Raw genomic sequence first — 25,607 nt, forward strand, 5'->3', positions numbered from 1 at the left:
CACACAGATAGATTCAATAATTCATGGCTGGACTGTCATTACTTGGCTACCTCAGCCCAAGCCCACAACCCCCTATATTTACAGGCAGTTTCCCATCCGAGTAACAACCAGGCTCAACTCGGCTTAGCTTCCAAAGTTTGACAAGTTCAGGCACATTCGTGTTCATTTGGCGGAAAACATCCATCACCGTCGCCCTCTCGTCTCGAACCTTCGGCCAATCACGCTCCTCGCCCCCTCGGCCAATCACACTGCTCACCTCCGCGGGCTGCGGCTGGGGGATGAGGATCTTGCAGAGTTTGCTCCTCCCTCCCTCCACCTCCTCGCACGCAGAGTTCTCCGTGCAGCCCCCGGACGGGCCTCCCTTCAGCTCCGCCCGGGACAGCTCGCTGGCCACCAGCGCCTGCTCCAGGCCGTCCATGGGCCGCACGTACGCCGTGGGCTTCTGCGGCACCAGCTGGGGTTTCGACGGCAGGATGGCGGCCGAGGGATCGCCGCTCGCCGTGTCTCCGCCGTCCGAGCCGGGCGCCGTCTCGCCGGCCGTCCCTGGATCAGCGCCGCTCTTGCCGGATTTGCAGCGCTCGGACGAAGACCGGGGCGCGTGCCGGGCGCGGCCGTCTCCCGAGGCCCTGCCGAGGCTCTTGCTGGCGCCTGGGTTGGTGCCACCCCCAGTGGAGGAAGACGAAGCGGTTGGTTTCGGCGCGGCTTGTGCCGCTTTGTTACCGGCGCTATCTGATCGCGGTGGTCGAGAGTGTCCGTCGCGGGAGCCGGCGGCGGTGGCGGAGGAGGAGGAGGCAGCCGAGGAGGACTGAAGACGATGCAGCCTGATGATGATGATGAAGTCGACGTTGATTCCGGGTCGATGGTGGCAGGCCGCGTCCCGTTGTGCTGCGTCTCAGGGTGCCCGTGAGTCCCCCGGCGCTGCTGCTGCTGGAGACGACTGGACCCGCTGGCCGAAGCTGAGCCTGGCGCCGGAGAGGAAAGTTCACGAGCCCCTCTCGTTAGGAGTCCATTCCTGACTCATCATCGTCAACAACATCGTCACGATTCATCCTGACGTCACCATTATCGTAATGCTCATCATTTATGTCATCATAGTTGTTTGTGTAACAGGGTTTCTGACCACAGGGCCCAACGGCCCAAAACGTCAAGGGGTCAGCAATAAACAGCACTATTACATTTATATCTGTTTTATTGCCAGAAAGGGTAAACCCTATTATTATATGTCACTACCTTAAAGTTGTAATGGATAAGTGTGTAACATGATTCTTGAATTGAGCAAGTTTATTGTTGTAAGAGCTTTGGGGGGGGGATAGAGACATTGGGAAGGAATTCCAAAGTGGAGTAGTGCGAGGGAAGAAGCAGAAAGAGAGAGATGAGGCGACCTGCAGTGTGGTGAACGAGTGGGTGGGTGGGTGAGCGAGCGAGCGAGATCCTCAACACACAGTGGCTATTAGGGGAAACGAATTCAAATCAACCCTCTCCAGGGAACCTAATATTGTCTCTTTTACTCTTGTTTTATCATATTTTTGTGTCATCCGTCTCGTGAGATGTCCTTAGTTTGGCTCTTTGAACCTCAGGAATTTCCATTGGATCTTGAAAACCATGATGCAGATGATGATGATAATTAGCGTCATCGCTAATTGTCAGTTATGGGGGTTGTCTGACCATACTTCACCACGCCAGTGAGTGTGGGTTGGTAACACGATGCACCCAGGATGAGTTCCGCGTCCTCAGGTCGCCGATTTCACAGCGCATCGCGCTAACCTGTACGCCACCGCTGCGGCCACATCACTCATGATGATGATGTCATCATCACTCATGATGATGTCATCATCACTCATGATGATGTCATCATCACTCATGATGATGATCCAACCGTGTCCGTCCAGTGCTCGCTGAGCTGCGTTGGCTTCCGGTTGCAGAATGATACATTATGAGATCGCACTCACCAAACGCAAGGTGCTTGTCACAAACGAACCGCAATACCTTGCTGATCTTGTCAAGGAGAATCAAGCGTCATCACGCAAATCCCAGTTCTCCTTGGCCAACCATCGAACAAAAACGGTCACTACATCGCGCGGCGCTTTCAGATGCGCTTCTGCTGCCGTCTGGAACGCTCTTCCTTCCGATATTAGAAAGCCACTGGAGCTAGGCACTTTTACACTAGATTGAAAACTCATTTCTTTACAACTGCTTTTATTGTTTAGTTTGGTGCCCTTTCCCCGCACCCCTGAGTAGCGCGGTTGACTACGTACGGTGCGAAAGAAGCTCAACATACGTACAATATCACCCAGTGCAGGACAATGACAGGCTTCTACGCACGACCCACACCTACCGCAAAGCATCAACTCTATGCCATTATTGTCTATACCCCCCCCCCACCGCCGGGTTCTACACAGAGCATCGACAGCATAAGCGGGACACCCGGCACGTGAGCCCTCACCGAGATCCCTGCGCGATGCGGGCTGCGCCCCACCTGCAGGAGTCCAACGTCGCCGGCACGCCCGGCCGGGTCTTCTCCGCACCGCCGGTTGTTGTGGTGTCCGCGGACCCTCCCCCGGACTGTCCAGATCCTCCGGCTGGCTTGGCGACGCCGACCAGGTGACTCTGGTTGGACTGGTGAATGATGATGTCCTTCATCTCGTCGTAGCTTCCCAGCGTGCTCTCCAGGCGGCTCGAGATCTCGTCGCCGTTAGTCTGGGGGAGCAGCGGAAGACGACGGAATGAAAAGTGAAATCGTGGGCGGCCCGGCCCCCGTAACGGCCTTCAGTCTCAACGTTGTGGCGAGTCGCATCCAGCGAGCGCAATTTATGCCTGGGCAGCACAGCGGATTTGAAATCCGGAGGCTTGCAATTTTATCGGCCGGCGCGCCACGTAAACAATGGGTCCACCTCTCAAATCTGCCCGGCCTCTGTCCACCCAGCGGCACACATGGGTGCACCACAGCGGCCAAATGGCAGGTCGCGCGGGGTGGTGGGGGTAAAGCGTGCCACGTCTGGCCTGCGCGGAAGAGGTCGGCCACAATACCTCCTTAGAAAGGTCTGTCTAGAGCTCCCTACACTCTGCGAAAGCCCCCGTTGCCAGCGGTGACGTGAGCGAGCACGTGCGCGGGCTGCGCCTTCGCCGGTGACGTCACGAGTCACCGCCACCGCAGCCCAGCCACCTCTACTCGCTTCGCTTCAAAATCATCGCCTCCCGTACAACACGAATGGGTTATTACGTCTAAATGCCATTACGGGGAATAGAAAATTGTTGATAAGTAAATTCTGCGGGTTCTCCGGTGCACGGGAGGCGGTAATGGATTGCTCCTTAGTGACAACATGCGCCTGAAGGTGCTCGTTAGTTTGGAGAATATTGAATTTGCACGCGCCACAACCACGGCAGCATTCCATTAATAAACACACATATATATAAAACAACAAAAATCTATATATTTTTTGCAACCATGTATTGCAGTAATAGCAGTGTATGTAAAATTACATCACGCGTGCTGATTATTTTTCCTGCTGTAATAAGCGCGGTTTGCCCAGGTGGCGGGGGCAATGTTCCTGGCAATTTCGAAAGGGTTTGGTTTTTTCTTTGCTCGCCGCACCGTACATTTTTAACATCCTTCCTCCCCACGTAACTTGAAAACGACGGTGGAGGCAGACTTCCAGCAAGCGGGACAAATTCGTCGGCGCGCAATCGCGCCGCGTTTTGTTTTTCAAGAAGCGTTTCTTGAGAGGCGAATGAACGTGTGCAGAAATATATTTCCCGACCGGAGAAACGGAGCGAAGGAAACTGATCGGCGTCAGAGTCGGGGAAACAACGACGCGTGCTCCTGGACGCAGACGGACGGACGCAAGCGACCGGGCGCTGCGCACACCCGGCAAACAAAAGCAGAGGTAAAGGCGCAGGGCTGTAAATTGGTTGCTCGTGCCACCGCCTGGCAGAGTGCAGCTTGGAGGCTATATGGGCTACCTCTTCCACACTGGCAAGATATTTCGTGAGAGGTGGGAGTTCCCACACTTTACCCCACCACATGCGGCCTGCTGATCAGCCAACTGTGGACAAATACAGGTGGGTGTGGGGGGAGATTTAAGAAATGTTGCCACACCATTTTAACCACTGCGCCACGAGATGGAATGGAATTGAACTGGTGATCTGTGGGTTGCGAGTGCGGATTGCGAACCATTACACCACGTCAGTGTGCAAATAAAAACGCGTGTCTAAATGCGCGCGCACACACACACACATCATAACGTGGGTGCGGTATAAATCCATCAGCGGGCCGGTGAATGAGGAGTGTGCATGACTCAGGCGAACATTTTCAGCACAATAAGATGACCTTTGTGAGCGGCTGCCTCACAGCGTGAGTCTCAGGCCTCCCGCAGAATCAAATAGAGAAAAATCCGTAATGTCATTGATTTTTTTTTAACCCTCACCCTCCTTTCCCCTACAGATATATACATTCTTTTTTTTACGACACAACAATTTCCATGAAAAGCTTTCATGCGAAGAGCGGCAGCGGTGATCGTGACCAAAGGACTACATTTGCCACGACGATAAACTTCACCCGACGACGATTAATCCCGATAAACAGTTTTTGTTAAATGAAAGAAATTAGAGCGTTTGACATGTCAACATGAGCCGTGATTTGTTTCCCTCTTTGCACAACGGGAATGCATGGATACTGAAGCGTTGTCTGAGCTCGCGTGTGAGAAGCGGAAGGGCCACGCTGTGCTACGATCCGGCGACCTGGGTAGATTCCTGGCCATGGCTAACGTCAGTGGCATGTGGTTGCCTGCGCCTGGGCCTCTTTAAGGTTGACTCAGCCTCAAACGAGTAACTGATACAGTGTGTAAACCTGATCGTGGTGGGGAGGGGGGGAGATAAAAGCGTGTAGGCATGGTGCTGGAAACACCATCCTCTGGTGTGTGGTGCTGGCTTTAACAGGTGCTCGCACACAATGTTTTCTGCAACAGTCAATGTGTGTTCACGTGGGGACTGGCCGCACGTTGGTTAGCTCACTGCGCTCCAAACCCAGTGACTTGGGTCGGATTCCTAGCCATGGATAACATTAGTGAAAATTGGTAATATATATACATACACACCAGTGTGTTTGTGTGCGTGCGTGCGTGCCTGTGTGTGTGTGCAGGTGCTGGGTGCTTTATTATATCGCAGAATCGTGAGTGATGGCGGCGGCCTGGAGGAGGCCTTCATCCAGCAGTGGATTGACCATGGCCGCTGTGCGTGTTTGTGTTTATAAGTCTGTGTTTGCATGCACGTGTTTGTGTGTATTTGTGATCCGACTGTGCGAACAGTTTGCAGGGTAGGGAGCAAAGGTGGTGGTGCATCTGCCAGTCATCCAAGTCAGTTAACCAATGGCAGCTGGGTCTATCCCGTGACCTCCTGTCACGGAGCCTTCGACACTTCACGTGGCCTCAAAGTGCATCTAGCTTGGCAAACCCATTGTAGTGACATCACCTTCACTTGGCGGTGGATGGCGGCTGCTGTTGTTGTTGTAGGTCGCTAACAGCGCTTGCCCTAACAATCTGTTAAAGGCTTGCGGGGTTTTTTGTTTGGGGGATGCAGTGGCACAACTGTTAGCACGCTGCGCTACAAACCCTGGTCACCCGAGTTCGATTCCCGCTCACGACCAGGGCCAGTGACGATTATCTGAACCAGTCCTGGGCCTCACCTAGGTCGACTCAGCCTAAAATGAGTACCTGATGCAATGTGTAAATATAGCCACGAGGGAGACAAAAACGACCGAGTGTGGTGCTGACCACCGACCCCCTCGTGCGCCGTGCCGCCCTTCATAGGTGCTGGCAAAGAGCACTTGCCCCAACAGTCCGTTCAGGCTATACGGCGGGATCGTTGTCTGTGCGTGCGTGCGTGCGTGCTCGCGCGTGTTATTTCAGGCAGCAGCAATCACTAGTGCTGGGTCTTGCCATTCTAATAGCGGAGACACAGTTGAGCCCCAACAAAAGCACACGCTGCATGCCAATGGATCTTCATAAAACCGGCCGTCCGGCCTCCAGGGGTTAGGGCGCAGGGGTGGAGAGAGGGGGGCCAGGGCATTACGTCTCTGTCCGAGCCATTCCGAACGGAAAATTTTTATAGTTATCAGCGTCGCCAGCACGCGTATTTGCCCGGGTCGCGTGCCAACGGAGCCAGAGAGAATGGGCCGGCTGCAACGCTGGACCGCGGCAGAGAAGGCTCGGCAAAAAGGGCCGGCTTTGACATTTCCGAGTGAACGGTTTGCACCCATTTAGTAGACGTTTAATTAGAGCCGTGGTGTGAATTCTTGGCAACTTTATTACTGCGGCGATTTTAGTTCTTTTTTTTAAATAGACTTTTAAAAAACCGGGTCGAAATCTAAAGGGACATCCTAATGGTGAGATTTAAAGGGAAAAAAATACGAGCGTAAAAAAAGATAATTTTACAATGATCTGTTACTAATAAATTGCAAATCCCATTTTTACAATTAATTGTTAGCGGCCTGATGCGTGTATGTGTGTGCATATGTACTTGTGTTTTTCTAAATGTGTTTATATAAGTGTGTGTGTGAGAAAGTGTGTGCGTGTGTGCTCACAAATTTGCATATGTGTGAGCGTGGATGTGAGTACGTGTGTGGAAGTGTGTGAATAAGCGCACTTGCGCTATGAACTCGGTGACCCGAGTTTGATTCCCGCTCACGGCTAACATCAGTGACAAATATCTGAGCCTGTCCTGGGCCTCTCCTAGGTCGACTCAGTCTTAAAAAAGATAACTGGAGCAGTGTATCCGCATCAGCACTGGTGAAACGAAATCGGACGGGTATGATGCTGGCCATCCACCCCTTTGTTTGCCGTGTCGGCCTTAATAGGTGCTCGCTAACAGCACTTACCTCAACAGCATAAGTACATGCATGTGTGTGCACGTAATATATGGTCGCGCGTATGCACGTGTACGTGTGTATGTGTGATTTTACGTGTGAGAGTGTGTGCGCGTGTATGTAATCACGCTTGTATGTGTTCACGCGTGTATGCACATGAGCACACGTGTATGTGTGATTGCCCGTGCGTGTGCATGCGCGAGTGATAAATGTGACGTTTACCGTGAATGAAACTCGGCCCTGCACGGTAATAAAAGCAAGTGCTTGTATGGGAACGTTGCATAACAAATTCGAGGCCATAAATTTTAATAAACTCCGTTTTATTGGACCATATTTAAAGGGCCCGAAGCCCCGAAACACAGGTGAGTGAAAGCTAAAAGGGAGCGATGGTCTCAACAAAATAACACTCTGCACAACCGTGGTGAAACAAAAAAAAATGCTAAAATCAATTCCCCAACAATATTTCTCTCAGGATCAGTTCGGGAGCAGGAAAAACATTTCGAGACGACAACAAAAAAAACGTATCGGCGATGAGCTCGGTGACAGCCAAATGGCTGCGAGAGAAATATCCGTGGCATGCTGCGTTCAAGCGACAGTGCAGCCACCTCTCCTGGCTTTCCCAGGAACGCCCTCCTCTCGAGGCCACCGTCCTGGGAAATCTTCCAAGAAAATTGAAAGCCCCGGTGTGTGTCACTTGCGTAATGGAACCCGAGGCGAGACAATTAGAAGGATAGGCTGCCGTGGTGTCAAGTTCAGCGCACTGGACCGGCAAGCCAGAGGTCGCCGGTTTGAGCCCATCTCCTGGCGCGCGAGTTTCGACAATGGAGCAAGTTTATGAAATTACACCCCCGTACCCCCACTGCGTCTGTCCACCCGGCAGTATAAATGGGCACAACCACATCCAGGCGGTGGGCGGGCCGCGGGTGGCGGGGTAAAGTGTAGGTGGCGGCTCTCTCTACAGCCCCCCCACTCGTGGAGGCCCTTCCAAGACAACGCGTTGGCCTTGCGAAATAATCTTCTGGCCCACGCCATGCCCCCGGTGTTTTTGCTACATCTGGAGGTGGCGGCGACCTGAGGCGCAACCGCCCCGCGTGCAGGCTGCGGTGGCCTCCCCCCAACCCCCCTCCCCCCACCTCACACACCTTGTAGGGGGCGGAGAAGAGGGTGGCGGAGGAGGCCTGAGACGGCGTCGTCACGGCACGCCAGCTTCTGGTTGCGCCGCTTCCACTCCTCGATGCGGCGCGCATCCCGGTCCTTGCCGAAGCAGCTGGGGGAGAGCGAGGGGTCGGTGGGGTCGGGACGAGAGGGCGAGAGAGAGAGAGCCGGTGAACAGGCTGGCCGTGCGAACACAACTCAATCCCGTGAGGAAATCATACAATACTAATTGCTCTTCACGCCTATAGCAGTTGTCTTACACATGTCTTGGCCCTGGCCATGGAAATGTGGAATTTTATTCGTGGGATTTGGGCTACCAACATGGGACCTCGACCTCGGCACGCTCAAATGGCTCACGATCAACTTGCCTGCAATGTGCCCGTTCTCATAACATCTCTACAGCCTGGGTAGTGCTTTGATGGGCGACTGCCAAGTACATACAAAGCAGGTGTCACAGCTGGTACAGGCTGCTGCAGGGCGACGTGGTGAGCAGCAGAGGGCAGTGCAGACAAATCCACGGATGTCCTGTAATTATATGCTTCCCGTCAAATCATTGTGTCAATTCACCGAATCCTTTGAAAGTGAATTCTTACATTTAGATTGGATAGTCCATGGACTGTAAGGCTGCCTAGGCAAGAGAGGAAATCGAGGTTTTGGAAGGCAGCTCATCGTAAGCTACGATAAATCCACCGCTGCAAGAAGGCTCCGAAGCCGTGGCCATCTCTCCCGGTGCTGCGATAGCGACAATCTACCCGCAGCAGGCGCTGACGACGTGAATTCATCACTTTACCCGAACGTCATCCACCCCGACCCGGTCGTACACAAGTGAATGACCGAACGCGACGCTTGTGGATGCGTCCGACGCTAGTCGACCTTTCATTACGGCCCAGCGAATTTTTGTTGCGGCACGTAAAACAACCGCGGTCCGAAATTTCAGCGGTGCTGGACAAAAACAGGGCCCAAAAGAGAAGCACGCACGCTTAAAGCGAGCTGCCTGGTGACATCTCCGCGCGGGCGGTAAACACCGGCGCGCCGGCGTTTACGGATTGCCACACAGCGAATTATGCATGGTAAATAAACGCGCGGGCATTTCCCGGCATCGAGCGCGGCAAATAAAAAAAAACATTAAAATAAAATCGCGGGCGTAAAAACGCGACGTGTGAAAGCTCCGTCTGAGGCCGCGCGGCGAAACGCGCGACATGAATCGTTGCACTCCGAGTGCTTTGCTTGGCGAGTTCCGACAGCACGGAACACGGTGACCCCGCGGGCCACCGTGAAAGGGACGCACTGAGATCTCGCAAAATTTTATGAAGGAATCGCCCTCAGCCGAACACGAGGTGGGTTCTTTTTTTTTTAAGCAAATAAATAAATAAACACGGCCACGTGAAAAAACAGCTCCTGTGTGGCCTTGTTTAAAAGGGGGCACGTGCGCGCGCGAAAGGGAGACGGGAACTTGGTTTTCTTGTTTTTAATTAAATCGGTGGTCTCTGCCTCCCTGGCGCGGATGTGTCGACGCCGAGAGCCGTGGCACTCGAGGGGCGCGTTTACAGCGTTTCCTTTCGTAATTACGAATTAACCCAGTCGGCTATCCGCGCGGTCAACTCAATCACCGTCGTTTTATTTCACAGGCGCGCCTCTCGCTCGTGAAACGAGTGTCAGGGCCCAAACACACGATGGCAGTAGCCCCAGCCCTGGCCCCAACCCGAACCCCCAGCTCGTTGTCCATCAACGTGGAATTTGAAGATGGAATACCGAACAAAAATTCACATGGCCCATTGTGAATCTAAGACCACATTAATATTAAGGAACCAAGAGGAATCGACACATGCCAGGTTTTTTCTTCTTCTTTTCACCACGAAACCTAATCTCGGCAATTTGTTCTGACCTTGCGGTGGCACAGACGTTCTCATCCTCACGAGATCCACCAACGCCACGACGAGCGGCCAGATCAAAGCAAGCAACACCTATGTCGGGGCAATGACCCATAAGAGCGTTTAGTGCAGCAAGGATCGTGCTTAAGAGTGACCACTATGCTTAACAGGTGCGACAGGCTGCGGGCCTACGTTGAGGGCAGTGCTGAAATCTTATGTTGTACTGTATGTCACTGCTCCCCACCTTCACCAATCCGCACTGACCAGTATGGTGAAGTAAGGTCAAATAACCCTCCAAGTAACTCTGCACGGTGTGGGGAGACGCTCACATGAACCTTATGGCGGTACCCCGGGGTATCATAGTACCCGGCTCTCGCACGATGTCCGTGACGCAGTCATGTTTAGTCTGTTGATGGCCGGCGATGCGGCAATCGACTCATCTCGACGAGCTGTGCACGATGCACCACTACGGTGCGTACGAGCGTTCAGGGTTTCGGCGGAATCGTTCTTGCTGCGTCGCGGAGTGAAGTACACCCCTGGAAAAAATAGTGTCCCAGAAATAAAATATTTAATTGCCTCAGCCATTTGGTACCCCGAGGTACCGCCACAAGGTTCATTTAGCAGTGGATTGCCAAAGAACTGTACATTGCAGCAATGAGACCGGATGAACATCATTGCGTGAGCTGGGGGTCAGGTGGCAGTGGTCTCTTATTATATCCTCGGCAGCTGTCACCGGGACACACTGCACCGTGCAAACTTCACTCGCACCTTCAGTTCGCATGTAAATCTAATGTCAATCTACCCCGGTCGCCCATTGCCCCCTTTTCCACCGTCACTAATGAGCCGCGCCAGCACAAGGCACCTGACAGCACGGGTGGTTTGTCCCACTGGCTATTTACCAAGCCAAGCCAGAGCCACACCGTCAAACTCGGGCCTCACGGGACATCTTAGCACAGGGCCAGCTCGGGGCCAGGGGAGGGCTCAACATTGCCTCCATCGCGTGCGACGTCAGCGGCACGACCAGGATCCTGGAGCGAGAAAACAACCCGGCGCCTCTTGGGCCCGTGGCAATCTGCTGGCTCGGTACGGCTCGCGACGCGGCACGGTTGTACGGTGGAAAAAAAAGAGTACGGCTCTGCTCCTGTAAAATTTGCGCCACCCACCATCACGGAAGTCTTGGTTCACCCCGGCTCGCAGCAACAGGCGCGCACGACTTAAAACTCTCAAAGCCGAGCAGCTCACCCGGCATGTCAGCCAGACGAGACACGTCGCCCAGTCACGTACGTAGACAGGGTCGAAGTGACACAACACTCACACAGCCGCGCTGTCCGGGTCAGGCCATCCCGGAAAACAGCTGCACGCATCCAAATTGCGTGTGCCGAGCATTCTCAGAATAACATTTTAACTTGCGCCACACCGCCACTCCTGCTCTGTGCCGCCTTCTGAACGTCCACAAAGCTAATCTTACTTGCAGACAGGGAGAAACCAACCGATGAGTGTACTATTATCACATTCATCAGCCATGATCAATCCACTGCTCAATGAAGGCCTACCCATGTTCACCACTATACGGTACCTCACCATCCTGCAGGTTTCTATGAAGCCTCGTGCCTTATTTATTGTGTGGGTGTGGGAAGAAAGGAACGTTGGAAGGGTGTTTTTGTTGCCTTCGATGCAGGTATGTACACAAACGCCGAGACCTATGAAACCAATCGATAGCACGCGCAGGCACACGGTAGCCCAGGCTGCGGGGCTTCAAGGTCTACGTTTGAGTGCCAACTAACTGCGCAAGGTCACAGTAGTCCGCACACATTCTGGGAAGAATGTCAGCTGCAAGACCACAGGCAAAGCCGCAACCTTGGGGCATTCGTACGTTCTATATAAATAGATATTAATTTAGAGGGTACTCACAGTTCGTTAAGCCCTCTAAAAAGAGCACAACTGGAAAAAATCCCATGGGGAAAATTTAACATGCCGAATTTGCCGTGGACTGAATCCAAACGTAATGCATTCCGGTTAGCGGCCGGGTGTGGTGGCGCACGTCTTGTGGCCCAGCGGATCGCGTGCAGATTTTGTGAAACTCCTCAAACCCGAAAGAAAAGCAACACAACAAGTAGGTTCATGAAATGATCCCTGCAGACCTTTGGGTGTTCTGCCATCTCACGCTTGAGTTTTCTCCCCGGGTAATCTGGCTTCCCCTCTCGCGTACAAAACCACATGTAGCACCCTCCTATAAACAGTGCTTAGGCTCAGAGAGGCTTTCCTGAATAAATAGATTGGATTCGTAACATGAAAGGCAGAATGTGTTTCATATTTAACACATACAGATGGTCATGATTCGCTGACTGAATTAAGTCAATTTTAATGTTCTCGTAGTAAAGTGCTACAAAGCTGAAATTCAGTACAATTAAAGTGAAGTCTACGGTTATGAAACCTTCAATTTTGGACCTGCAAAATTTGGTGCACAAAAAATTTCACTCGTCTTGATCCCGTGGACGTTTGTAAGTGGACGGTTTTAAGGGGGGCCATTCAGAAATTTTACATCGCGATTGAAATTTCCAACTTGGTCTGGTAACTCTGAACAGGTATGACGCCAAAGCCGACAGAAAGCAGGCACGGCCTTGTAACCGGCTAATAGAATAAATAATGGACCAGGGACACTCCATTCAGACGATATGTAGGTTAATGCTTTGAGCCAGGCTCATGGGACTCTGTGTCAGCTGCCGCCTGCCTCATCTCAAATCCCGGAGCGGACCGATTACAGCGCGGGATGGTGGCGGCGCAAGACCTCAACGGTCGTGTGGTTGCCATGACGTCACGAGTAGCCCCCCCCACCAACCCCCCCACCTACCCCCCCACCACCAACCCCCCCCCACCAACCTTCCCCACCAACCCCCCCCACCAACCCCCCCCACCTATCCCCCCACCAACCCCCCCCCACCTATCCCCCCACCAACCCCCCCCCACCTACCCCCCCACCAACCCCCCCCCACCAACCCCCCCCCACCTATCCCCCCACCAACCCCCCCCCACCTATCCCCCCACCAACCCCCCCCACCTACCCCCCCACCAACCCCCCCCCACCTATCCCCCCACCAACCCCCCCCCCACCTACCCCCCCACCAACTCCCCCCCCCCACCTACCCCCCCACCAACCCCCCCCCCCCACCTACCCCCCCACCAACCCCCCCCCACCGACCTGCCCATAACCCTGCAGAGTGGTTTGCCAAAGCTTCGCTTCCTGCTGGAAACTCTGCACTGCATATGCCTGCAAGACTGTGCCATTAAAATATAATAAAACCCTTGCTTGCAAAAACAAAAGCCAAGTTATAATTTATTTAAAATTACACACAAAAAAACTCCCCCATTAACACGGAGCAAACGCCAACGCCACGGCGACGTCAAAGTAAGGAGCCCGCAAACTTCACAGGCAGAAGGAAGTTGTCCTTCTGCTAAGGTGAGACAAACTTCACAGGCAGAAGGAAGTTGTCCTTCTGCTAAGGTGAGACAAACTTCACAGGCAGAAGGAAGTTGTCCTTCTGCTAAGGTGAGACAAACTTCACAGGCAGAAGGAAGTTGTCCTTCTGCTAAGGTGAGACAAACTTCACAGGCAGAAGGAAGTTGTCCTTCTGCTAAGGTGAGACAAACTTCACAGGCAGAAGGAAGTTGTCCTTCTGCTAAGGTGAGACAAACTTCACAGGCAGAAGGAAGTTGTCCTTCTGCTAAGGTGAGACAAACTTCACAGGCAGAAGGAAGTTGTCCTTCTGCTAAGGTGAGACCCACCGTGGTGCCTCGCTCACTCCTCACTTTATTTCTGGAAGATATTACACGGTGGAGGGCAGCAAAGGTAGGGAAATATGCGAGCGAGTGTGTTTACTGGTGGCAGGGCTGCTTGTGTTATGTCTTCTCTGCATATCCGTACACCGTGTTCAGCCAAAAAAAGGGGGGGGGGGGCGAGGGGGGGGCTTGTAAAATACCCCATCGTCCTGCCAGGGAACACACACAGAAAGCACGCATACACACGGAGCCATGTCCACAATGCGCTGTTGTTGGGACACCGATTATTGTAAGAATTTATCTTCGGTTTAATTTGTATTTTTTTTCACAATCAGGTTTGACAGGCGACACACGCGCCGTTGTGACCTTTGGTTACGGGCTGAGCGAAGCCCTCAACCTGGTGCGCCGAGGCCAAGGAAGCTGTTTAAAAATAAAAAAACCCCACACATTAACAATGAACTTGAAACCCCAGCTCAGCAGGTAAAGTGCGAGGCCAGCATGGCAAAGCACTTCTTTGTAAATACAAAAAAAACAACAAGTGCGCATTATTAAATTGCTTTGGCACTCAGCAATTATTTGGGTCAAGCGCTTGTGAGCGTGGGGGTAACATTAGCATAGACACAAAGGGTTCTCGAACAATTTGGCTGCTGCTGCTGCTGCTGGCACGCTCCGCAGCGAAAACACAACTCTGCACAATCTTTTCATCCATTTAGCCGCACGTTAAAGAGCACGCCATTTTTCCACGGTTCGTCGGCCAAAGGCAACAAAAAAAAACAGCGAGCGGGGCCGGCGCACCGCGGCGTGGCCACGGGACTGCGCGTGTGACAGCGCAACGGGGTCCTAGCTGGAGACCGACGGGGGACAGATGAGGAACAGGGGGAGCGGCGGCGGCGTCGGTGGGTGGGTGGGAGACGGAGGACGGGGGGGCGCCGTGGCCTATTTATAATGGGGAAGTAAGCCGGTCGCCTGTCAGCATTAACCCAATTACGGGGATTCGGCGAGCCGCGTTAATGCTTTTCATTAGGCCCTAATACTGGCCAGGCCGCTTTTGGATATTTCATTAGGGTGATTGATTGCTTTCATTACGAGCAAGAGCTGTTGGCAAAATGAACGGATCCTGGAGTTGCGGACGCGCTGCCCATCAGGAGAAGCCGCTCGTCGTCCGCGCGGGGCGTGCCCCTTGGGCCACGGCGATGGTGACGGGAGAGTTGGATTTGAGATTGGGGTGGGGGGGGGGTCGATGAATGTTCGTTTTTAAAATCCAAACCGCGGTCACTTCCAATGGCGATTGGCGTATTGTGCCGGGCGTCGTTTAGCAATAGCACCACAACAAAGAATTCCAAACGGCGGCGTCGAGAAGGGAACCCTTCGGTGCAAACAAAAAAAATGTAAACTCGAGCACTGAGCAATGGCGAACGACGCTTCGGCTCAAACAGAACATCCCGTTCACTTCTAAATGATAAAAATAGCAAATAGGGAAGTAATTAAAGGAACGCGTTATGGCACAAATAAATGCACCGTGAGGACTCTTCCTGCTCATCGCACAGCAACCGCCGAGACAAGCATATGTCTCTCCTTTCCAAAGATCACTGATTCCAAATTAACGTCAAATTCATAGAGAAAGGTCAGCTGCGGGGAAGGGGGGGGGGGTTGGGGGAGGGGGTGTGGGGGCAAGCGACCACGTGTGCATTCGCGCGCGCACGCGTGTGCAAGGCGTGTGTTTTTCTTCATCTCTCTGCTGACATATCACAGCTTTGATAAAGGGATGCATTGCTGTGCGGGGGCCAAGGGATAACAGGATAATAAGTCAAAGAGACAAGCCTCTCGCTGCGGGCGGGGACGTGCCCGGGCCGCGCCGCGCCGCGCTCGTGCCCGGCAGGCGCGGTTTTTGCGTCCCGTGGCAAGTCGCCAGCGTGCTTGCGATGCTCGGGATTGCAGCGTCTCTGGCCCTGCGCTTGGGCACGAACTCGCGAGACTTGGCCAGCGGCCCCGTCGTGCGTGTGAGATGCACCGGGGCTGCGCGTGCGCTCGTGCGCTCGTGCGCTCGTGAGCTCGTGCACGCAATGAAGGGATGGCACCGTTGTATAAATAATTATAATAAATATTCTGACTTGAACGACGGCGCGCGTCTCAGTTCACATTTCGGCGTTTACAACCTTTGACCATCAGCGGTTGCCTTCGTTTACGGGAACTGTCTCTGCGTGGGAAGCCAAGGCCACTCAAAAAAAGCCTAAAAGCGCCGGTCCAGCAGCTCCGCAAAAAAAACGAGGACATTTTCCTCCTCTCTGGTGTAAGTTACATGAAGTTAAACCAAATAAACGGAGCAACAGGTGAAATGCGGGCAGCCATTCCCCCCCCCCGCCCCGCCATTTTTCTCGTGATGAGATGTTTATTTAGGTGCTGGCCTTTATATCAATTTTGGAGCAAATACAAAAGGAGCCAGATAATTGTTGGAGGGCGCTGCTCTGGTGGAGTAGGCCTGCGATCGCCAGAGTGCCCTGGACAGTGTGTGTTGGTGTGGGGGAGGAGGGCACACTGGGAGGTTTGCAGAAAATCGGGGCTGGGAGCGAGACTGGTGCCACGCTTCCACGGCCACTGGGAAGTGTGCCGGCTTCAACGCACAGCCCCGCAAGTGCTCTCTGCCGACACTGCCGGCCCCCACTGGAGGGACCGCGAGTAGAACCCCCTATACAGGGTATTTGGTCTACTCTTACACGCAGGCCAGATGGCTTGCAAAAGAAGGAATGATAATATATAATAAATGTTCACTTTAGCCCATCACAGGTGACCTGCTCGATGAACGAGCAGCACGGTTATAAATGACTTGCTGACTTTGCCTAACAACGCAAACTAAACCCACGCACACATTAGGCTAACATTTCCAGGCAATGGCTTTTTTTCAGAGCAGTGTCGATCTGAAACGTTATCCTGTTGTGTATGTTTCTGCTGAACGACATCAGTGGTGAGCTTTATTTTTTGTGCTTAGTACACCACAGGCTACGCAATCGTCCCCTTTATGTGTATTGTCTGTCCAACCAGACGTCACCAGCCGCTCAGCACAGCGGGTTTTGTTGGACAATGACGCAGCGCTGGACCTGCCATCTTCTTACTTGTGTGGCGTTCCCCATGGCCACTTTGAAGCAGGCCGACGTGGTTTGTGACAAAGCTGCCAGGATGCTTCGACCCAGATCCCCACTGTTAAACCAAAAAGTAAAAACCCCGTCCACGTTCCTCTCTTACCCTGGACGGAAGGGGTGGGGGTAAGAGGGATTGGGGCGGTTGCTCAGCCCATGAAGACACGTGGCTTCTTCAAGTGTGGAAACAACCAAACACGAAATAGCGTGGCCCCGGTCCAATTTAGTATGGCTTTGGACACACACAGCATCAGCCCCGTGTTCTAATCAAGTGGGCACGACCACTGTCCTCCGGCGCTGGCCCCGAAACCCTCGCGACAGTCCACGTGTCTCGGCTGACTAAGCCGCCGGCATCACAGGGTTCTGCCTGGCTGGGTGTCGATGCGTTAGAGAGTGCTAGGGTCGCATTTAAAGTGGGGGGGGGGGGGGGGGCGGGGGGGGGGGCAGGGGGGGGGCGAGAGTTCAAATGTCAGTCACGGGTCTACTCCGTAAAATAAGCCACATTTCAAGGAACGTCAACAATGGTCACAACTGTTTCTATCGATGGGCTGCGTCCCACCACTTGAACGTGGAAGTTCCACCACTGGCTCAGGGCAGCCTGAAGAGACGGTACTGTGCTCGTTCGCGTGGGGTGACGCCGACCAACTGTGACTTCACCAGGGGCCGCTAATCTGCGAACACGGATCTGATAAAAAAAATATATATATACCCCACCTCAAATCTTTTTTTAATTGTCGGCTTTAATAACATAACTGCCGCGTGATTAGTGTAATTGTGCCGCGTGCAGTTTGGACATAAGGAAGCGACGCCCTTAAGCGAATTGTCTATCCAGGGGCAGAGTGGAGTGCATGATCATTGTACAAGAAGATCACACCGAGGACTTCTCTCTCCCGACTCGTGACTCGCCCAAACGCTGGGCGACCCTAGCAGCGGGTGGGGGTAGGGGGGGATTAGCACATGTTCTCTTTGTGTGTGACCAGGGCTGGCTCTGTCCGGGTCAGCGACCCGACACAGCACACCACATCCAGTACACTTCGACCGGTGGCTGCGACGACTAGTCATGTGCCTGCTTGCGTTTGCTGTGTCTACCGTGCGCTATTCTTCTTGTCTCTTCCCATCCCCCAGGGTCCATTGCCAGAATGCCCTCCTTTCCAATCGTGCTCTTTATTTATTTGGGGTTTTTTTCCCACACGCTTGTGACTGTGGCTCTTAATTTGTCAGACAATCTGGGGCTCAAGGCAACATGTTTAGAAACCGCACGCCAACAATCCTCAATGCAAGGTGACCTGGAAACAACCTCTGGATTTTCCGTCAGTCGTCCGCACCGATCTACAGAACATTCCCACCACCGCTTCCTCGACTCTTTTGTATTTCCAGTGAAATGCCAAAATTATAGAAAAATATCGGAAGCTAAAAATAAAGTCCCCGTAGAGTTTGACTTCAATATCATGTCCTTAAGCACAACGCCTTTGAGCGGCACGACGGACCATCCTGTTTCCAGGATTGCAGTGTCTGCCTGGGAATTTCCAAGTTGCATTTCTGATAAAAAAAAAAGATGACTCGACTCAATTCCGCGTCCTTTACATAACCACGAGAGCCCACTGACATTCACCAGCCCTGCTGCACGGGAAGACCACGGAAGGTGAGTCAAGGCAGACTGTCAACATTTGTTTTGTAGACTCATTTCAGGCGGATTAAATGCACTGTAGGTTATTAGTAATGATACCAACTAATAGTCACCTCTTCTTCAAATGTTACCTTGAGGAATGCGGTTCGAAGTATCGTTTTATGAGTTCAATTCCCATCCATGGCTAACACAGTTTATGATCTTCTTGGTTCTTTCGGTAAAGTCACGTAGAAGGGAAATAATAAAATAATAAAGATAAAACATAATAAAATACAATTCTCACTGTGAGAATTGTATTTTATTTTTATTATTTTATTATTTACCTTCTACGTGACTTTACCGAAAGAACCAAGAAGATGAATCCCTGCAGTCACGAAAGCTTTAAATCGGAACAGTCTATGATGCTTCGGACCCCTCCCCCTGGCCCCCCCCAATTCACCAACCGCCACTGGCCAACATGCTGAAGGACGATGCTGAACTATGGTCAAACAACCCCAAGACCAACACAACATAGGGAGGTCATAATTTAGCAGTGGACTGGCAAACGGCTATACATGAGAATATCAATTAAGATATTGCTCTGCTCAATTCAATGTTTAGTCTCGTGGAACATATGGGAATGGCACGTGATAGAATCGATTATTTTACATTCCAATAGAGTTCTGAGATAGATTTCTCGTTTAATACACAGGGCCAAAACGAGGGTGCAACAAAAATCGATGTGTGAATCCAACCACGACAGTGAATTGTGGCAATTCGTGGATTGAATCGTGGAGGGGGTGATTCTTTACATCTCCAACATTGATGAACGTCGCGGGGGTCTCTGACATTCGGCTTGCGACATCCGGGGCACTTTGGCTCACAGCTGATTTCATCGCTCCGTCTGTGCCGCGGGAATGGGACGGCCAATGTCGCAAGTGTGGTTGGTGGGCTTTTGTGATCCGAGACTGCCCAACCGTCAGGGCAGCCACACGTGGGATGACTGTGCAGATTGCGCCGCTGGTGACCTCCACGCTGCGAGCGCTAGCAGGGAGATTGAGGCCAGTGTGCCAATAGTGCGATGCCTCCGCAGGACCGACATTTGCACGGTTTTCTTGGAAACTCGCAGCGGGCTGCGTCGGCAATATTCAATATTCAACAACAGCGTCGTGCGCACGCAAGCGCGCGCTTGCAAACATCCAAGCATCCGTCAGCTCAGCGTCCAACAACGGCGACAGCTCGGCACGATGCAAAATGGAAATAAATAAACGGGGCCACCCTGTGCCAAAAAAATTGCACTTTATGCATCGGCGAGCCAGAAAGCTTGGGCTCGGATTGAGAAAGCAGGGCCTGATAAAGGGCACTGTGTGCCTTGCAGACAGGCAGGAGAACCCAAGCATGAACCTCAACTCGGCATTCAAACCGCTTGGGGTTTTTGTCGTGGGCAATTTTTTTCGTGTTTTCCCTGCACCCATAACAGCCCACGGCCGGCCTGTAAATGAATTGTTATTGTTTCGCGGTAAAAGGCTCTTGCGGAAAAAATAAAGCCTCTCGTAGGCGGAGAGCCCAAGTGCCTGGACTAATTACAGCGCGGCCACTCAGGGGTGTCATTAGGGTGCGCCATTAGCACCGGGTTTGCGCGGCCGGGCAGGCCAGTCCCTCCCCGTGCCCCCGACGGCTCCGTGACGATCTACGAGACTCCGACCGACCGACCGCTTCGAGCTCCGTGGAGCTCTCCGGACCGGGCCGAGGCCCTCCCCCCCACCCACCCCAAACTCTCTCCAGACGCTCGGGGAGATCCGACGCAAAAACCATCGAGCGCTCGCCCCACGAAAAAACTCCCCCGAACGCTTACTCTCCAAATGCGCGCAGCAGCAGCGGTGGTTTGAGTTGGAACACGCTGAGGATACGCGTGCTGTGCGGCCACAACGTGCTGCTTGGGGGTTGGCGTGCATTTTGGAAAATGGAATCGAGTGTCCGAAAAAAATCTTCCGCGCGTGCGCTGCTCTGCGTGGCTACACGTGGCGGTGTTGGTTTACGAATAAATAAAAATGAACCATCAACCGTCGTTCGTGAGCTTCCCCATGCCAAGTGATTAGAGAGAATGTCCCGTCCGTATCCACCGAGCGACACACGAGGGAGAGCAGTGTACGCGTGCAACAGTGCGTCATTTAATATTGATGTGTAACGCTCACAGTACATCAATTAAAACGGTTCCTTTAAGAATTACAATTTATGCAATTCTTAATCGCATTCAAATGATATGCTAACACAGTGGAGCGATGGCAAGACAGCGAGCACACCACGCTTTGAACCTGGTGCCCCGATTTCAATTCCTGGCCAAGACAAATAGTAGTGACAAGTGGATTGTGAACCGGCCCTGCCCCCCTTCACCAACCCGCACTGCCCTTCATGGTGAAGTATGTTCAAACAGCCCTCCATGACCAACACGGCACGGGGCAGGGCCTTCATCCAGCAATGGATTGACAACCGGCCGTAAGATGTACTCGCGTCACATTCACGCTCTCGGGGAGAGAATCCAACCCGAACAAACAAGCAAACAATTTCAAAGCCACGGTAATAATATATTTTCAAAAAAATAAAAGAGAGACTCAAATACGAATCGATCCCCGGCACGGAATCTGGGTGGGGAAGGCAAAGCGGGTTGTGAATGTTGACGCACGCGTGCTCGGCGTGGTGGGAGGGGCACACCGAGATGAGTGTGGATGTGACAGACGGGGGGGGGGGGGGGTAAGCCTAGGGGGCTGCATGCCCACGCTTGCCCACCACTGCTGCCGCCACCCTCGTGAGTCACGTTTGCCCCGTGGATTGGCGTTGCAGTTTTGTTTTATTTGCTGGATGCCGCCGCTTCTGCTGCAAGCCTCCGGGGATGGGGCTGGGGCAATGTGGCATCGTGATTCGGCATCGTGATTCGCCAGCGAAGTCTGCTGCCCAGAGAGGTGTTCACGGTCCTCGCGCAGACGACGCCGGCTCGATATCCTGCCAGTTACGATACGTATTGTACACGCACATTTGGCATTGATGCACAGGAATATATTTATATATGTGTGATTGTGACATAGCCCGACAAATAGCCGAACCGGTATTGTGCACCCCCCTCCCCCCCCCCCCCCAATGTCGACTACGGCCTCAAACGAGTACCTGGTACGATGTGTATAAACATCGCCATTGGGGAGACAAAGGCGGCCCGGCGTGGTGTTGCCCACCCACCCCCTGGTGCGCCGTGCCGCCCTTCGCAGGTGCTCGCCAACAGCACTTGCCCCAAAAGGCTGTCAAGGCTACACAGGGGATCTTTGTCTTGGCCCTCCCGTCATGCCTCGCGTGCCACCACACTGCGTCAAAATCACACGCAGAATTGCTTGGAGACCATCGACTGCCAGCGAGACAGAACAGCGACTGCCCCGTAAGTCGCTCAGTCGGCAGCAAGACTACAACAGTCCAGCGGATTCATCGCTGTTAGGAATCGTCAGTGCAGTGGAGCCATCGTTGCCGGCTGCTGCTGCTACTCCCCCGTGTCCCCCAGGGGCTCCGTGAAGACAAACCCAGCGCCTGATCACCGTGGGGACACAGACTGGCGCTGCCTTGTGACACTTTCCCGCATGCAGGATGAGAAACTCGTCAGACAGGAAAGATGTTGGCCTGCGTGGGCTGGAACCCATCAGAGGGCGTTGGGGGGCTCGCGATGATTGCTTGGCGAGGTGGAGCTTTGTTGATGGTGCCACTCGGCAGCCCACCTGAGCGCAGGTGTTGTCGTCCACCCGGCTGGGACCCAAAGATGGGTGAGAGGGGGTGGGGAACACTGCGGGGGAAGAGGGGCTGGGGGGGTGGTGGGGGCTTGTGGGGGTTGGGGAGGAGGGGGTGGGGTGGAATAATTGTGAGCGCTTCGACGGCCGACGTTTGAAACGGGAGGAGGGCGTAATCTAGATTTGAAGTTTTCGTGACTGCAGGGATCCATACTCTTTGGTTCTTTAGGTGAAGTCACGTGGGTATAAAATACAATGAATTCAATCACAAGCGTCCGTCATCAGGAGGGCGCAGAGGAGCGCTTGACGAGGAAATGCGGCAGGCGTCATACGGGGAATGGATGCGACTTTCACACGTGAACGGCTTTGAAAGGAAATTATTAATCAAGCGCCATTAACACACAAAATACTCGCCCGCTTCTATTTATTGTACCCGGCTGTTAAACGGCACGTGGGGGCGGGCTGACGGTCGTGAGTGGTGGTGAGTGTGTGTGGTGAGTGAGTGGTGGTGAGTGTGTGTGGTGAGTGAGTGGTGGTGAGTGTGTGTGGTGAGTGTGTTGAGTGTGTGTGGTGAGTGTGTGGTGGTGTGTGTGGTGAGTGTGTGTGGTGAGTGAGTGGTGGTGAGTGTGTGTGTGGTGAGTGAGTGGTGGTGAGTGTGTGCGGTGAGTGTGTGCGGTGAGTGTGAGTGGTGGTGAGTGTGTGTGGTGAGTGAGTGGTGGTGGTGAGTGGTGGTGAGTGGTGGTGAGTGTGTGGTTAGTGGTGGTGAGTGTGTGTGGTGAGGTGTGTGGAGTGTGTGTGGAGTGTGTGCGGTGAGTGTATGTGGTGAGTGTGTGGTGGTGAGTGAGTGTGTGTGGTGAGTGTGTGGTGAGTGAGTGGTGAGTGTGTGTGGTGAGTGTGTGTGGTGAGTGAGTGGTGGTGAGTGTGTGCGGTGAGTGTGTGTGGTGAGTGAGTGGTGGTGAGTGTGTGCGGTGAGTGATTGGTGAGTGTGTGTGGTGAGTGTGTGTGGTGAGTGAGTGGTGAGTGTGTGTGGTGAGTGAGTGGTGAGTGTGTGTGGTGAGTGTGGTAAGTGAGTGGTGAGTGTGTGTGGTAAGTGAGTGGTGAGTGTGTGTGGTGAGTGAGTGGTGAGTGGTGAGTGTGAGTGGTGAGTGAGTGGCGAGTGTGAGTGGTAGTGAGTGAGTGGTGAGTGAGTGGTGAGTGTGTGTGGTGAGTGGTGAGTGTGTGTGGTGAGTGAGTGAGTGGTGAGTGAGTGAGTGGTGAGTGAGTGGTGAGTAAGTGGTGAGTGGTAGTGAGTGAGTGGTGAGTGAGTGGTGAGTGTGTGGTGAGTGAGTGGTGAGTGAGTGGTGAGTGTGAGTGGTGAGTGAGTGGTGAGTGTGAGTGGTAGTGAGTGAGTGTGAGTGGTGGTGAGTGAGTGGCGAGTGAGTGTGTGGTGAGTGAGTGGTGAGTGAGTGAGTGGTGAGTGAGTGAGTGGTGAGTGAGTGGTGAGTGAGTGAGTGAGTGAGTGAGTGAGTGTGTGGTGAGTGAGTGGTGAGTGAGTGGTGAGTGAGTGAGTGAGTGGTGAGTGTGAGTGGTGAGTGAGTGGTGAGTGTGAGTGGTAGTGAGTGAGTGGTGAGTGAGTGGTGAGTGAGTGAGTGGTGAGTGAGTGGTGAGTGAGTGAGTGAGTGGTGGGTGAGTGAGTGGTGAGTGAGTGATGAGTGAGTGAGTGAGTGGTGGGTGAGTGGTGGTGTCGCCACGTGCCCAGTAATTCTCGCGGGCGGCTCTGACGGCGGCTGCCGACGCTGACGCCGCGAGCAGCGAACAAGCGGCGATCTGTCTCCTCGCCAACCCCCACGCCCCGCGCTCGTGTGCGTGTGTGTACGTGTGTGTGTGTGTACGTGTGTGTGTGCGTGTGTGTGTGTACGTGTGTGTGTGCGCGTGTGTGTGTACGTGTGTGTGTGCGTGTGTGTGTACGTGTGTGTGTGCATGTGTGTGTGTACGTGCGTGTGTGCGTGTGTGTGTGCGTGTGTGTGTGTGCGTGTGTGTGTACGTGTGTGTGTGTGCGTGTGTGTGTACGTGTGTGTGTGTACGTGTGTGTGTGTGTGTACGTGTGTGTGTGCGTGTGTGTGTGTACGTGCGTGTGTGCGTGTGTGTGTGCGTGTGTGTGTGTACGTGTGTGTGTGCGTGTGTGTGTGTACGTGTGTGTGTGTGCGTGTGTGTGCGTGTGTGTGTGTACGTGTGTGTGTGTGTGCGTGTGTGTGTACGTGTGTGTGTGCGTGTGTTGCTTGTGTGTGCGTGTGTGTGTGTATGTGTGCGCGTGTGTGTGTGTACGTGTGTGTGCCCTCGACTAAAGCAAAGCCCCGAGAAGCCATTCGAGTCCCTTTGGAGGCCAGGTTTTTATCTTTTCTCTCTCTCTCTCTCTTCCACCGTTTTAGCGATCCCCGCCACAAAAGGAAATCGGAGCAGGTCGCAAGCCGTCACTTAAAACGGAGCAAGCGCAGTGGGAGGAAAGGGGGGGGGGTCATTGTCGTGGCTCTGATGTCCGGCGCACTCCACGATCAGCTTTGATTTTTTTTTTCTGGGTGATGTTGCTTTACCCCGAGAAGAGAACACATTATAAAACCTCTCCATGTGTGCGTCTGGAACGCAGCCAGCGAGAATGTGGCCTCTGGGTGTTGCGAGCACAGGGCGCGCGCACCACACACTTCACACAAGACGCCCCGCAAAGTCCGCGCGCACACACCACGCACACGCCCGGCACACGCTCCGCACACGTGTTAAGGTGGCCCGGCCGGCCGGACGGCCGCTTGGCCGCTCTACTCTCCCCCCCCCACTACGCCCCCTACGACCGACCGCCGTTTTGAAGTTTAAAAGAAAAAAACCCCATCTCGTTCCACCCGCGCCGCTGCGACACGGGCACTGAATCAAAGAGTGGCGCTGTCCTTCAGAGGGCACGCCAGCGGAACTCACGCGATGGCCAAGCGTCGGCTTTTGCAGACGATGGAGATTTTTTTTACTTGCCGATGGTAATATACTTTTTATTTGTTAAAGACAAAATGAACGATTTGGAGAGTGAACCTTCCCCAGACGGTGAGCGGGTTTTGGTATTTCGTCGAGGTAACGCGAGGTTTTGAGTTGGCTTGACCGGCAGTGGTCCCTCAACCTTGTCCAGGGAACGCTTAACTCGGCCCAGCTTTCCTCCACGGCCCACACACACCTTTTCATCGCTAGGCCATGACAAAAGGGAATCATCCACATCCCCGAGTTTCTACCACAAGCATCCGTTAGCAGTCAGTCACCGTGTCTCCCTCCCCAAATGAGCAGCAGACGGAAGTTACCGCTGTCCGACATCCTGTGACGGTGGTGAAAAATTCCACATTTTGAATGGCAGAGACCATTCTATCCAAGGGATAACAACCGTTCACTTTACACAAATGTTATTAACATTTTTCCAGCCTCAGACAGATG

The 25,607-nt window shown here is 53.4% G+C and overlaps 2 protein-coding genes across 3 annotated transcripts in view; both read right to left on the reverse strand.

Annotated features, from left to right (window-relative positions):
• Positions 1–815, reverse strand: part of LOC133343038 (AF4/FMR2 family member 3-like) — a 108,754-nt gene extending 107,939 nt beyond the window's left edge. Inside the window, exon 1 of the mRNA XM_061552484.1 lies at positions 257–815. Within this exon, the coding sequence (XP_061408468.1) occupies positions 257–418 (162 nt within the window). The 5' untranslated portion in view covers positions 419–815. The remainder of the gene's footprint in view (positions 1–256) is intronic.
• Positions 816–826: 11 nt separating this feature from the next.
• Positions 827–25,607, reverse strand: part of LOC133343039 (AF4/FMR2 family member 3-like) — a 62,663-nt gene continuing 37,882 nt past the window's right edge. For both annotated transcript variants that reach the window (XM_061552486.1, XM_061552485.1), the window contains exons 2-4: positions 8,002–8,126; positions 2,444–2,697; positions 827–962 (exon numbers count right to left, since the gene is read on the reverse strand). In XM_061552486.1, the coding sequence (XP_061408470.1) occupies positions 893–962; positions 2,444–2,697; positions 8,002–8,106 (429 nt within the window). In that variant the 5' untranslated portion in view covers positions 8,107–8,126 and the 3' untranslated portion in view covers positions 827–892. The remainder of the gene's footprint in view (positions 963–2,443; positions 2,698–8,001; positions 8,127–25,607) is intronic.

This window comes from Lethenteron reissneri, chromosome 16 (genome assembly GCF_015708825.2).
Source record: "Lethenteron reissneri isolate LAM-NWPU_2019-01 chromosome 16, ASM1570882v1, whole genome shotgun sequence".
NCBI lineage: Eukaryota > Metazoa > Chordata > Hyperoartia > Petromyzontiformes > Petromyzontidae > Lethenteron > Lethenteron reissneri.